Raw genomic sequence first — 16548 nt, forward strand, 5'->3', positions numbered from 1 at the left:
GGATTTCTGAGACAAAAATCCTCGTTTAAAACATATGGTTATCACTGTTTTGTTAAAAATAATAACAGGGATGACGAGATTTAGATCTCAGAAACCCATGGTTAGACTTCTTACTAGATAATAAAATATTATAAGGCATGAGAAAATTATTCAGGAATTTTTAAACGTAACTAACCTAATTATCAGTCGCCAGTATTTCATAGCTAATTCAAAGGGGAAGGCAATAAAACAAATATCATCCGTAAGGATTTTCAAAGTACAACTACGCACAAAGGGAGCAGGAACAAAGTTCCTATAACAAGCAAATAATTGTCCCGCCATTGCGCCGGGCGATCCGAACACACGCCGATATCTCAACTTTTGCTACGATACATGACATAGAGTAAAAGTAAACTAACAGACGCGACACTTCTCTGTGTTTCAGCAATCAGTACCTATAAAAGGCACTTCATTCAGTCAGAACTTATCGAAAACAAACAGAAATTAATTCATATTTTATTTATACATCTAACTTGGTGTTTTTATTATAAACAGTTTTTAACAGACTTTTATTAATACCATAACGTTTGAAGAACTAACAATGAGGGCAAATCATCAAACTGTAAATTTTCTGTCTCTGAGAGTGTTTATACATTTAGGTAACTTATATATAGCTACTGAAGTACTTAATCGGCGGCAGGTGCGAACTCCATTCTGTTTTATTGAGGCGCGGGACTTGGCTAACTCAATATTTGCTTGTTAATGCACCACGCACCGCCAACAGACATTCCCAATAGCTTTTGTTAAGTTTAGACCTGCTATTTCAACGCACTATATATGACTAGTTTCTACTTATATCACTTTTTATAATATAGTTTATTTTATAATAATACCAATGCAACGATTTATGATTTATAACAATTATATTGATGATTATATAAAAAAAATCTTTCACCATCCCTAAGTGTTATACATAATTAGTACCATATTTAAGTTGTTAAGATAAAAGGTGTCGAAGTAATAATGAGGGTAAAGCGTTAATAAAATCGTACTAAATCGTAAAGTAACGAACAACTCGCATCAAACAAACCAATTTCCGAAATTGAACATCGCTGAGGATGTGAGGCCGCGCACGAAACACACGGAGCCGAATGTGGAGCGCCAAATCACCAATCGGATTATCGTTCTACATGTATAAAAGACGAAAATTCTCGCTCTTCGTTCTTACCCCCTTGTTCCAAGCCCCCCAACACCCTGAAAGGGGTGAGCGGACCCCCCAGCTAATGGTAGCACCCGGATTCATTAGTAAATTAGAAAGCGGATGAGTCCAAAGTTACGAAAATTCAATATCTAATAATGATTAGCTGCGTCTCCATACCTGTCTATATTCGATACCAACTTTCTGAAATGGTCGTTTGAATTTGTCAATGCGGGGACTGAATCTCGAGTTTGAATTATACCGAATTGAATTATTTAGTTCCTCGATTGGATTGTGTTTGGATACTCGTTAACGGTTTTGTGTTTGTCGTCTACCTGACTTCTGTGTGGTTGGACAAATTCACGCTCCGTAAAATTTGTTACGTGTATCCGAACGGTATCAATACGAGTCGCGCAAAAACCAGTCTTCTTTTGATGTCTATTGATGACCAAAGACTAAATGATGACAAGTTTGAAAAGTCCCTCTCCTCTTTCACTCTCTTTTAAAAGTTACAATAGTTAAGTGCCTTCGCCAAAGCAATTTTTTTTTGTTTTCTGAAATTGTTTCTATAGTTCGATATTTGAATATTGTCGACAAACAATTTTCCTCGGTGGCTGTCGAAACGTATTTCCTTTGCCTTGTCTACGAGACAAGGTTCAAAAATAAAACACTTGGAAGGTAATTCGATGCCGGCAGCAAATTAAAACTGACATTGAGAGATTAAGAGCTCGTACCTCGAGTGTATCGGCTACGGGAATACATAAACACACTTTTTAATAATGTCTAAATTGTACGTAATTTGATTAAGCGATCTTTTTTTTTCATCTTCGAATCTCGTTTAAATTGTTTTTGGAAAAACGATTCCATTTTCAAACGCTTTACTTTTAATTTCGACTATTATTTCTTATAAATTTTTCACGATTTTAAAAAACCAGCAACGGCTATAATTTTTAGTAAATTACTTTCAACTATTTAGTAATAAAAAAACAACCAAATCGCATAAAAGCTTACAAAGATTCAATCAACAAAGTAGGAGTATTTAAAAAATTGACTTCCAACAAATCGAGTCTGTTCGAAACTGAAAGCCTTTGTCCACAAAAGTCTTAATTGTAATCAAATAATAGGAATAAATCTGGCAACCCGGAGACGATACAGCCTCCCCCTCCCCCTTCCGCACAGGCTGGGGACAATATAGGTAAATAAACTTGCCCAAAAATATTAACGGCTTTAGAAGGAATAGACATGGAATTTTATTTTCTTTCTCATTTCAAATTAGAATGAGCGAGTCAATGACCTTGTTCTGTCAAAAATTGCTAGAAAAATTCAGATTTCAACAAATTATTTGCACAAACATTACTTTCGACCTTTAAGATATTTATCACTTTAACTGACCCTACCTTATTTTAAAACGATGACGTCACACACATTTTAGATTAAATATTACGACGGACAGTCCATACTAATCTTGTATGAAAATATACTCTCCATAGCTTTTCTCAGATACTGGTCGTGTCTGAATCTTCATAGCACTACAATCGCCCACTAGACCGGAATCAATCCCTTAAGCCCGATACCCGATTCTCTACTAATGCCTTTATTTGTATAAAAATCATTTCTTGTCCGCAAAATATCCAACAAAGAGTTTTCCTGTAACAAAGAACGGTTTATACTCTTTGACAAATTAATAGGTACGTATTTATACTCTTTGAAAATTTATAGGTACCTATTTATAATTTATATTTGAGAAGAAATATCTTACGTTAGCTTTATTCTGTACTTAAGTTGTTACTAAGCTTAGTGTTAGGGAATTAATTTAATGTAACTCGACTGTATATGGAAAGTGTTTTTCCATTCTAAAAATATTTTTTTTCTTTTCAGATTTGATTTATTTTCTTTTAAAAAAACATACAATATCTTTTGAAAATACATTGCAAATAAAGTGAATATGATATTTCAAAAATGGCTTCTTCAGTCCATTTCGTAACTCAACTCTGTGCATGCCATGAAGAAAAATTATACCGACACTCGCAAGGGTTGGGTCCCCCGCATTATACGGGGAGCGGTCACTAATTAATGGAAAAGGATTAAATTCGTACCGAATTGAAATAAAATAAATATGATAAAGGACTGGGTCTTCGGCTCGAAGGGCTTTGGGATGTGGTTTTGTTTTTTTTTGACCTCTACCCTTCGGGCATCGGCTGTCAATATGTACTTGTTAATTAAATTCGTTTTTCTTTATATTCCTCACCTGTAAATGCTTTTTCGGGTTTTTTAACGTCTTAATACAGGAAACATCTGCTTTTGTGACATTAAAGTGTACTCCAATAGATATTTATACAAATAAAGGAGGTATAACCTTTTTAATCAGAAATGTCTTTTGGCTTTATCCAAACAACAATGATATCTCTCAGATTCCGTTTCGCCTGAGAAACCTCGCCAATGTTATGTTAATTTCAACTAAATCTAACTGTTAATTTATAATCGCCGAAATCATACGTAAAAATAAGCTTTAATTAAGAACAAGACGGCTCCTACGTAAACTATCGTATGTTTGAAACGCAAATTTTGCAAGACAAAACTTTAATACGATTAATTACGACGCATCAAACATGGGCATACAATACATAATCAAAATCTATAGTTCATTATCTATCTATCGTTACTTACAAATTTACACAGAAATTATTAATTTAGTCAGATAATATAAAAAATTTATAATTTTAATTATCATCAATACATAGTATAAAACAAAGTCGCTTTCGCTGTATGTCCGTATGTATGCTTAGATCTTTAAAACTACGCAACGGATTTTGACGCGGTTTTTTTTAATAGATAGAGTGATTCTTAAGGAAGGTTTGTATGTATAATAAATGCATAATATAGTAGAGAAACACTGATAAATTTAAAGGTTTCTAATGTGAACGCTGTGAACGTTGTGTATAAGGACTTTCTGTAGTAGGTATATTTTGCATTGCACCCGTGCGAAGCCGGGGCGGGTCGCTAGTAATTTATAAATTATAATTTAAAAAATATAAAACAGGAGCTAAATCGCAAAATTGTGACTTACAATAGTTTACGTAGGGGCCATCATGATTTAGTCAAATTATATGATACATGCCAGTGGTGAGTGGCTATCGGACGCGTCCGTTTTTATCATAATGAAACGCTTAACAATAATAATGTAAGAGAAACATGTGAAATTTTTAGGTGAGAGCGACTCTACGCGTTTCTATTCTCAAGCCACGCATGACAGACGGCTTTTGGAATTTTTTTATGCTAAAATTATCGTATATATTTAAAATAATTAATAATTAATCCAAAAATAATGCGGAAATCGTCTTGTTTTAATGTAATTTGCATACATAAATAAGTATTAAATTTAATTTTTTAATTTTATGTAAAATTTATTTGATAAATTAAAATTATAAAAATGCGATTTGATAAGTAAAAGAACTTACTAACTTAATTTCTTTATAATTAAAGAAATATTTTACGAAAAATCATGTTACAATAAACAATGAAGTGGGTTTCTGAGATTAAAATATCTATAAAAAATATATAGTCATCTCTGTCATTATCATTAAAAAACAGAGATAACGATATGTTTTAAAATGAGATTACGGTCTCAGAAACCAATGAGTAGTCTTGCAAGACTTGTATTCTATCTCCGTACCTACATAAAAACCTTGGAAATTCCAAAGCATTTCCTTCACGTGTACATTGACTCATAAAACAAATGTTGAGTAAGTGCCAATTTTTCTATTCAATGAATAGTTTCTTATCGTTTATAACCATACTAGCTGTCGCTCGTGACTTCGTAGGCGCGTATTTAAAAAATTTAAATTGTAGCCTATGTGTTCATCTGTCCATCCGCATTTATAATGTTTAATTTTACTTTTGTCGTACCACTTCTACTAATTTTCCTGTTCGCTAGTTTACCATTAGTGATTGTATTTTTCGGTGATCTCTTCCTCTAACTACAACAAAATTAACACCACGATTTTACGATGATACAGTCGTTGAAATAAATTGTATAATGAATGTAATGGTAGTTTTGCTGTGTAGATTTTTAATACTTCATCTACATTTAAAGTCGCCTTCGTGACCATTAACTCCGAGTACATTAAAAGTACAAAATTTTAATTCATCACCGAAATACGGAATTATAATCTGGCGCCAATATCAAACTTTTAACGACCACTACGCGCGCCTTAAAGTAATTAAACCATCACTTGATACGTCCGCTGCGAATGTAACAAAGAGTTGTTATCTATCGGAGTCATCGGATTCAAAATTCTAGTTTGTTTGTGCAATAGATTAAGCCGATGTTAGAGGCTCTCACGGGAGTTGTAATTACAATAGCGGTAAAGATGGTTAATGATTCAATGAATTTGAATTAAATGCTGTTTACTGGACTGTTCCAATGACTACGTCCGAGTGCTGTGAAACAAATCAAATATAATGCTGTATAATTATAACATTACAAATGGACAAGTGAATGGAGACTCTATTGTTAAGAGTAAATCGGTTATATTAAATACAAGCACAAAGTTATTATGCAAAGTAATCTAATATATAAAATTCTCGTGTCACAGTTTTCGTTCCCGTACTCCTCTGAAACGACTTGACCGATTCTCATGAAATTTTGTGAGCATATTCAGTAGGTCTGAGAATCGGCCAACATCTATTTTTCATTTTTTTTTAACTGCGCGCGGACGGAGTCGCGGGCGACAGCTAGTATAAAATATAAAAGTTACAGAGCCCATATACTAACATTAGATTAGAGATATCGCTAAAATAATTTTCAACACATATAGCACAAGTATGTGACAAATAAAAAAGAATTGTTGGTCCCTTATATTTTCTGACTATCGTCAATCGAATAATATTTCGTCTGGCTGTTGCCAGACGAAATATTATTCGATTGACGACAACACATAATATTTTCAAATATTATGTGTTCATAATATTTGAAAATCACTTAAACAATTTGAAATTATGCAAGAACTTGGCCGTATCTTTGCAGAATTTATTAAACAATTATTGATTCCTTGGATGAAAGGATTGGAATTAATGGCGTAGCTTCGGATGCCGCGGCCTGTGTTAACATTAACATTGTCTGCGACTAATCGAGTTCGATTTGTTTGTCGCTTTGATTTCATTCAACGCTGACTTTGTTTGAGCAAGTCGATTTCATCATAATTTGCACCCTTACTTTTGTCAAGTTTTTAAATCGCTTTATTATTTAATTTTGCTGAATCTAAGATGGTTTTTGTTTATCTGTATACTTCTATAGAAGAGTTATAAATTTAATTATTCCCAAACTATTTATAACAAAGATTTCTCAAATTAAATGTTATTACATTTATAAATTTCAAATCTATTGTCTCCATCTTTTGCTCTCATATATGCTTGTATTATTTTTATATATTTTTTTATAATAATATCGTATCAATGTCTCGTTGATTTTTATCAAAGTTTTTGGACTTTCTAACGACATTGTTTTGTTCTTTCTCACATTAAAGTCCATTGAGGGCGCTCAGTACTCGAGCAATCGCGATGGCAATTATAAAAAGATTTCCGCTAATATTTTTAATGATTCCAAATGTATTTCTTAACTTTAATTCTTTTATATTTTTGTATTTGTAACGATCCGAATTTATTCAGTACCGTAACAGTTCACACAGCGCGACGCTCAGATGATTTCGTATTTAATTGAATGGCGTCATCCATGATTTTTAATGAATCCGCCTAATTATTGTTACAGCTTTCCAAAAAATAATCTTCTAACTTTCTAGTTGTAAACATTAACTCAGCCAACCGGAAATGTGAACGTTCTTTGTTATTACTTAAATCCGTTTGATGGAGATTATTTGCATAAACCGAAATATGTTTAAATTCAAACTAATTAGTTGGCTGAAAATATTTTCACGTAGCAACCTTTTTGGTGGAACAAAATATATTCTAGATCGATTCTGATGCAGCTGCATTACAAGCAGTTTTAGTACTATCCGAACATCACACGAGTTGAACACTAATTTAGTTTGAATATGGAATTTATTCTCGTTGTCTTTTGTTATTGACTATTTATAGTCGAAGCGTTGCTATGGTAACGTCTATTAAAACCTAATTCATAGCCGAGAGCTGAGTCATAGACTATATGACAGCGGTGATCAATCACGCTCAATTGACTCTATGGCACGGATCGAGCATTACGTAATCCACGGATGACAATTCTTCAGAATCATCCTACGGTTTTAGGTAACGTCGCGTGGGTAGCGGGTATCGGGCGAGTGTTCGACGTCCGGGGTAGATGACAACTCAGACAAATGCCCGCTTGTTACTGCCACTGACAGTAATGTACCGTCCGTCTGTCCGTCTGGTCATTCATTCTACCGTATCTGTCTGCAATCGGAATACAATAACAAACAAAGAAATTTATTTTATCATCATTCCTTCGAAAATAGACAACCCTTTAATTCATACGCTATGTTGCAATTCATCAGTGGTAGACACATTTTGAAATATTTTTTTATTTTATTTGCAATTGACCAAATAATAACATATCAAAGTTATGAGTCAAATAAATAAAATCCACTGAAATGTAACTTGAAATTTAAAAACCGATAAATCAAAAGCATAACTTCTATCTCTATTTGATATTTATTAATTACTAGCTATCGCCCGCGGCTTTGCCCGCGCGTAATTAAAAAAAACTTGATAAGAAGCCTATGTGTTCTTACAGACTATGTTCTACATCTGTGCAAAATTTCAGTAAGATCCAAGCAGCCGTTCTCCATCAATCCATTCATTAGTGTGATTATCACATTATTAGTTTCTTTTCTTAGCAATATTATTATGTTAATTAACCTCTTTGTTGTAATAATCAAACAAATGAAGTGAGATAACGCGTTAATTACATCAAAGATATTAATCCTGCAATCGGAAATTTCATCAAGAAAAGCGATGTAGAGTGCGTATGAATCTATACCATAATATAAGGCTGCTTACATACTTTACAACTTTAATACTGAACCAAAAAAAAATTCAACGAATAGCTATTAATAGCATAACGATTTATTGAAAATTAACATTTTTGAATATGTTTTAAATTTAGTTTAGTTATATATTGTAGCTTGTTTACAGTACATACACACTAAACGACTTCAATTTGCTTGTCGTTTATCATTGTTTGTGTAAGTTGATTTCTTAATAATTTACTTCCACGTATTCATCTTGTTATTTGTTTTATTTAATCCTATCGTATGACTGTACAAATTCTACATAAATCTAGCCTTTATTATAAACTAGCTTTTACCCGCGACTCCGTCCGCGCGGAATAAAAAATAGAAAACGGAGTAAAAATTATCCTATGTCCTTTTCCTGGTTCTAAGCTACCTGCCCACCAATTTTCAGTCAAATAGATTCAGCCGTTCTTGAGTTATAAATAGTGTAACTAACACGACTTTCTTTTATATATATAGATATAGATAGATAAGTATTGAATAGCTCCAATTTTAAATTACTCTAAAGTAAGCGGATTCTTTCGTTTGTTTATCGAGTTCATTTGTTTTGTATTCTTAATTTAAATGTATTTTTGTTATAATATAAGTATATATGTGTATGTACGTATGTGATCGTCTTAAACGTAGTTATCTGCGTGTGTTGATGTTATCTGTGCAGTGGGCCCTGGGCGTGCGTCACGCGTGCCCGCCTCTACCTCCAGCGCACTGTTACAATATACTTTCCTCAATCAAAGAATCGAGATACAAGATGGATGTTCGAATTTTAAATAAATCTAATAGTAAATTGATGATGAATTTTTAATTTAAAAACTTAAACATTACATCTCTTTTTATAATCCGTTTAGTAAGTAGCCATTGTTAAACTTAAAGTTCAATTGTTATTTTGAAATGTTAATAATGTAAAAATAATAAAAGTATTAAATTTAATAGTCTGCGTTATCATTTTCCTTCTAAACATAAAATTTTCTGGTAAAAAGTAAAACTAAAAATTCCCCTAATGATCCGTTGCGCATTCAAACAATGACAGCGTACACAAAGACATCTCAAGACGCAATTAAAAACCGGCCATTCACAAATCCATCGTCGATCTGAGATATATTCTTGGAGAAGGCAAGATAATGAAAAATGGAGAGAAATCATTAGCGCAGTGGTTCAGCAAAAAGACCGTCGAGTGGCCGAGAGGAATGGAATCGGCCGGCCAATAATGAACAATCCGCATCCGTTTTAACCGATGATCGCGCCGATTAGATCCCGTGCTGACGAGTCCGCTGAATAGCACAGGAAATGGCACAAAGCTCACGTCATCCGACAACAAAACAAACACCATGGGAACTCACAATTAGATTAAACACCAAGTGGAAATCGTGGTCAGGTGGCCTATCGATGTTTCCGCAATTAAATAATTCATTAACAATGTGCCTAATGAATTTAATGACCCAGATCTTATTGCATCCAAATAGAACAAACTAAAATTACATCGAATGAAACTCTACTCTACGGCTCTAGAATCATAAAACTTTTTGTTAAATGTAAATAATGTTAAATATCATGCTAACGTATCCATCTCATTGTTACAGAGAGCTACTCTGGCGGAGAAAGAAGTGACAACGCTCAAAGAGCAGCTCGCAACAACAAGCCCGGTACCTCTCCAAGCTACAGTGCCGCCGAAGACAAATGGCTCGCATATAGAATCCACAAGAGACCAGGCAACGGAAACCAGAATACAAGAGAGACTGAGCCCAGATATTAAAGAAGAGAAGAGAAGGTCGCCCGAGATTGATGAAGATATAGAACATAAGATAGAAATGGCTGCAACGGGACGAAGCAATAGCAATTCCACAAGAAGCAGCCCAGTGATCAACCAGGGGAGCAATCTGGAGATCGAGCTCGCAGCAAAAGAGAAAGAGGTAAAACATCACGATCTTTCTACTTTTTTCCCTCTCTTCTCGTTTCCTCTTTCACACAATCCATCCATTTTTTTCAGTCCTTGTAGAGTTACAACAGCTGATATAATCCGTGTTAAAGATGCATCGATAGCAATCTTCCTATCACCGTTTGTTCCATATAGACGATAACTGTGAGGTCACCCGGTTAACTCGACGGAGAATTACAGTTAAAGGATGCAATAGCCTTGTGGTTAACTGGCGTTGCGCTCGCGCAGGCCATCTCGTATCGAATGTAACGTACGATCAATAAATCAATTACATGTGCGGGGGCATCGCTGAATTGGATTTGACAGTTGGCTAGGTCTAGGGACGTGACTGCACTATCAATCTATCATATTTTTTATTAATATTATCTTCACTGGTATTAAATAGTTTATTTCTTTTTATACATTTAAACCAAATATTTTCACACATACATTATTACAGTATGTAAAGTAATGGCCCAATATATCGAGCTTTATTGAAATTTTTTTCAATGATAAACACAATTCTTAGCGAGAAAGTATATTATTCAAAGAACATATAGATTGAATTTTAAAATATTCAAAAGAATGTGTGAATGATAAATTATCTAAGTCAATTATTATCGATAAGTTGACTAGCGTGTATTGATCAGCTTGGTGCATCACTAGCGAAGGGAAACAGGATACGTTCAATGGAATGATTGATCGGCACCGAACGGCCGGTAATCCTTGCACTAAATAAATATCAGTGTTTACGACCGATTGCTTAGAGCCACTTCGTAAATACCAGTTTTACTAAACTAAATATACTATAATTTATTATCTACTCTGAGTATTTAATTCTTTACATTTATATCTAAGTATTCACACTTTGATCACATCTTTTGGTCTATATGTTTCAGCTCAATTTGCGTTTGAATATGTTTGTACTTTTAGCCTAGCCTTTTCACCAACTTTCTCGTACCAGCATTGTGACCTACCATTTGTTCTAAATATATATTGATTGTCCCAAAACTATCAATCAATATTATCGACACAGTCAATTAGGAGAAGGCGCGGGAACCCGAATTGAAGTCTGGTCGTGATGTTGCATAGAATCAATTTAGTTTGTTGTTCACTCGGACACACGAAATATTGTCGCCCACGTAGATATCCTGTGACCTCATAGGGATGGATCGCCCGCTATTATATTTATTACTTGATATTCTGATTGTTACTGTCCAATTTTATACACTTAGCCAAATAGATACTTTCGTCTCGATTGTCATTTGAACAACGAGATTTTATGTTGTTAATAATAACATGATATCATCGGAATTAAGATTCAGGTTTTTAAATTCGAACATTTTTGTTAAATCATGACGATTTCTTAAATTATGGTCATTCAATACCGTGTACATCTAATATATAAAATTCTCGTGTCACAGTTTTCGTTGCCATACTCCTCCGAAACGGCTTGACCGATTCTCATGAAATTTTGTGAGCATATTCAGTAGGTCTGAGAATCGGCCAACATCTATTTTTCATTTTTTTTTTAACTGCGCGCGGACGGAGTCGCGGGCGACAGCTAGTTTTACTATATATTCCTTTTAACTTTAGCTTACAGTTCTCGTATATGTACAATTTTTACGCCTAACGAATTATTATGTTCATCTTCAAATTATTCGTTAGAGTGTACATTTGTAACAAATCGTCTGATTAAATGCACTCGAATAGAAAGCCTCCATTTGTTCAGGCGCTGCAAAGAGCGGGCGCATTCGAGTGCAAAAAACGTCGAGTTATCCAAAAATCCAATGAAAAGCTGAATCTATAACAAAACGCGGAATCTTCCAATTCACTAGTACACCACGTAACTCTTCAAATTTGGAGTTTCAATGCACTAATGGGCGCAGTTTGAATGGGGCGCATTTGCAAGAACGTTGTGTGCCTTCAAACGTAATTCATCTTTCAAATATATCCGCATGCGGAGTCTGATGAGAGCGCCACTTCAATGAGGATCGGTCTTTTTCCTGTTTTATTTCGTTTGCTCTTTGTGAAATAGTTTTTATTATGGCAGTGATCTCGCGCAGTACACCGCTTAAAGCGCACTGCACATAGTATTGCTGTTTCCTTCTTTATTTTACACATTTGATCTGAAGTTTAACGCTATCTTTTCACGTTATTCGAAAGTTCCTGGGAACAGCTATTCGTATGTCTCTTACAACTATTATTAACCAAAATATAAGAAATGTAACCAATGAATTTACGTGTTTTTTACGTTTTAACGTCGAGGGAATTATTAAGGACTAGCTTTTGCCCATGAATTCATTCGCGTGGAATTAAAAAAATAAAATAATTATAAACATAGCCTATATTACTCAGTGATGTAGTTTTCTAATAGCAAAAGAATTTTTGAATTCAATCCAGTAGTTTTTGAATTTATTCGATACATATAAAATTACAAATCATTGCTCTTTGTCATAAAGATTGTACAGACTATAGTAACTTCGACAATCTTTAAATAAAATGTAAAGCTTTTATAAAAAAAAGCAATGATATTTATAATAAAAGAAAAAAAAAGATGTTTCTTTCAAATAAAGAACAAGAATTTCTTTCCAGTGCCGACACTAATTCAGTTAATTTTCGGCGACAAATCATCAAAGCCATCGAGATGAGTCAGTTTCGCTTCAACTGATTTGGATATATTCCAAAACATATAATAACTCAGCGATACAACACCGGATTACTAATAATTATTACTACTTCACGTTCATGACTGAAATAGATTTTTTTTTTTCATAAAAGATCTAAAATTTGTTAATGTTTTCTGAAGTAGAAAGACAGATACAAATTCTTCAGAATCGAAGTCGAACATAGAATTTATTTGACTGAATAAACAAACTCCTAAGCCGTAGGGTATTTTATAATATGGTGATTTAAAAACGAATATCAAATCAAAGTTATTAAACGTATTGAAAGAAAAGTCAACCCTTTTATTTTTCTTTCGTAAAACTTTTTCTTTCTATTTAATTGAGTCAAAGAAAGGGTTGTGATGTTATTTCTTTTTGATGACAACCGATAAACGATTTGGCCTGAAATAACTTTTCAGATTACGAAGTCACCAAATTGGCTTTTGATTTGTAATATTTTTTTTTTCATAACTTTTCCTTTCAACTAATTTGGCTTAAAGAGAAAATTGTAGATTATTTTTTTTTTGTTAAATATAAATCCGAAAGTGACATCGATTTCTGGATAGTAGTGTTTAAAACACTACTAATTTCTTACTTGTAAATGTAAAGTTCACAAGAATAAATGTTTCTGTTCAGAATTTAGTAAAATTATAAACAGTTTAATTAACAGAATATTTCTTTATTAATGTAAATTATTATTTAAAGTTATGTTTATTTTTGTAATGAAAACTGTTTGTATGTTATAAACTTTTGATTACATAATTATAAATGAAAACTTATTCCATAAAAAGCTCTGTACAAATTGAGCTTTTGATGATGTATCCTTTGCCTCGTTTGTATATAATATAAAAAAACAAACATAAGTCAAACATGTCCAGCTTTTATTGTAACAGGAGCGGCTATTTAATTATCAGACGCAATAATAGTCTCCCATAAATCATAATACACCTTTCTTTTCAACTATAAAAGTACCTTTCATCTCATATAGATGGCGTTGCACTAAATCCCTAACTGTACATTCTTAATGTCACTCCGGCGCGGGACATGAAAGAGTGATGTTGCTATTTTTATATCCACCAAAAGGAAAACACTCGAAATTAGTTTATGACGACTGTCTGTCGTTCGATTTATTTTAATTCTGTTATTTTCGGACGACGCGCATTTCTCTTATTGGATTTCAGTCGTTGCAGGGGGATCGAAGATGGCCGATAACTTTAAGAACGACTGACTTACGATCAACGTTGGCAAATGATGCGTATAACACAAAATTAATTTCTTAACGAAATATTTGTGTGTTTTTGATCTTAAAATCATTACACACAACTTTTTCACTTTTATGTATTGACGGATATTTGTGGTCCCTTTCACACATATGTCAAACAAGACGACTCCGCCTAATCGCAGTCAATCAAAGAGAAAGCAAATTCGAAACGTCGACAAGAGAAGCAATCAGATGCCCCATCAAACGCAACCTATCATCTACACTGAAATCGGCACGCACGATAATTTAATAACAAAAAACTCACTACCGACGCGAGCAAGACGAAATGAACTCTATTGCTATAGCAATAAGGCAACCGGAGAGTACATCGCGTCGGTAATTACGGCCGAAACACGCAAGCCGACATGAAAGCAAATGTCAAACTCACATATTTATTTCCAAGTATTGAATGCTGGGCCTCGTTTCTCGGAAGACAGGGCATAAACATCATCTTGTCGATGATGAAAGCGATGTGATTCTTTGTACTCGATGCTGATTAGTCTAATTTTAGTTCAGTCAAACTTGGAGTATAATTTATCAGATACCGTGACAACGATGTTACTGCACATGGCGTGACTACCACAGCCCGTCGCTGCGCCTTCAATATAATCAACTTAGATCATATTACATATTCGAATTTTCTGTATTAGGTACTTCCTTTTCTAAATAACATAATTTGTACACATCTTAGGGAACATCAGTCTTAATATCCAAGAATATTTTAATTATTTACTTTAAGCGACAGTCAATCTTGATTGCTTATCCATCGTAAACATAGCTCACCAGTAATACAAGACAGCTATGTATCTTTAATAAACTCATAATTAACTAAACACAGCCGGTGCTCGGAACCCGTTGGTTTATTTATATATGCGTACAGTCGATATTCAGAAACGGACCCGATAGATTCATAGCAGCCGACATCAAAGACTCTACATTAATCATAACTTGTAGTAATCACCGGTGAAATAGTTCAGTTTTTATTGTAAATCAGTATTAAAAAGCGACAGCTCGTGTATGAATCAAAACGCGCCACGAGACGTCAACGCGCGTGATGAATTCGTGAAATGTAAACAAAAAGTAGCGGGCCGATTAGACCACCCTGCGGCACACCTGTTGAATCTATTAGCGGGCAGGCGCGGTCGCGGCCGCCGCTCTCGGATAGCATCAGGGACGTCCGTAGCTCACAGAAAAATCCACAGGCCCATATATCAATTCACTCGATGCGTTGAGAAAAATCATTGCTATTGCTCAGCCGAGTCGAACGCCGGTGCGATTTCCAGATCAAAAGCGGCGCTACGAAAATTGTCTGTGTTTCGTTTTTAATTCTCACAAAAGTAAGTACTCTACAGTGCTCTAAAAAAACTTATACTTCCTACGAATTGATATTTATGTATGAACTACGTCTGGCTTCCATCTTTTACGATCGTCAACAGTTACATATTTAATATTCGATGTTTATCAACATTTCTTTCTTATGCAGGTTTTAGTATGGCACTAAATTATTTATCTTCAAAGACTTGCTTATTTTCGAACTTTTGTTTCTCTTACACAGTAATTCTCAGTTTTACTACTGACGTCACTGGCATTATTAAGTAAACGGGCGTCGGGCATCGTGAAATTACTTATACCACCTGTCTAAAGAGTTTGAGCGATTATATGTCAAAATTATATTCGTTTAAGACCTAAAGTGGCTTGGCTTTGGTTTTTTATATTGTCTTAAATATTAAATGCCTTAATTTTGAGATAATCCGGAAATAGATAACAGTTTCAACAAGCGCCGAATTCGTAACTGAGTCCAAAATGATATCATTAACAAATACCCGGTAACTTGTTAGTCAGAAGTTTACAAAACTGATTCAGAAAAAATCTGAAACAATGACACATCCCTCTGAACTATGTGTAAATCCAATAGTCTCGTTGTTTGCAATTAAAAAGTTAAAATTGAAAATAAAATAAATTCTTACTAAAATTATAAATGCAAAATTTAAGATATATGTTTGTGGGAAGGTATCTACGGAAGGGCTGAAGGGATCTCGCTAAAATTTGGTATAGACGTAGTCTGGATAGAGACAATCTAGAAGAACACATAGGCTACTAATTAAGTTTTTTTTAATCCCTTGCAGGCGACATTTAAGATATTCACAAAGTAGGAATTTATAATAAACTACAAAGTATTATAATGTCTTATTACATCAATACAAGGAAAAAGCGAATTACTGGCATATAGACTGATTGCTAAAAGAAAAAAAACTTAATTAGGCTTGTATCGAATGCTCCAATGCATTGTAAAGTTATACTAATGGCAAATTAATATTGATTGACTAATTTAAATAAGTGTGGGAGATAATTGTGTACATACATAAAACATTCGTTGCTTATTCACAACACGAGAATATTTTGCCTTTAATTCATTCGATATAAGAATGTTTGTTATGAATGTGTTTTGCCATTGATTGTACTTATTAATGCATTGATGGTGGGTTTCTAAAACCAAAATCCCGTTT

General features: G+C 33.8%; 1 protein-coding gene across 3 annotated transcripts in view; it reads left to right on the forward strand.

Moving 5' to 3' along the window:
• Positions 1-16548, forward strand: part of LOC106713052 (homeobox protein cut) — a 144742-nt gene that overhangs the window by 63259 nt on the left and 64935 nt on the right. For all 3 annotated transcript variants that reach the window (XM_014505755.2, XM_014505756.2, XM_014505758.2), the window contains exon 3: positions 9780-10109. In XM_014505755.2, the coding sequence (XP_014361241.2) occupies positions 9780-10109 (330 nt within the window). The remainder of the gene's footprint in view (positions 1-9779; positions 10110-16548) is intronic.

Source organism: Papilio machaon, chromosome 21, assembly GCF_912999745.1.
Source record: "Papilio machaon chromosome 21, ilPapMach1.1, whole genome shotgun sequence".
Classification (NCBI taxonomy): domain Eukaryota; kingdom Metazoa; phylum Arthropoda; class Insecta; order Lepidoptera; family Papilionidae; genus Papilio; species Papilio machaon.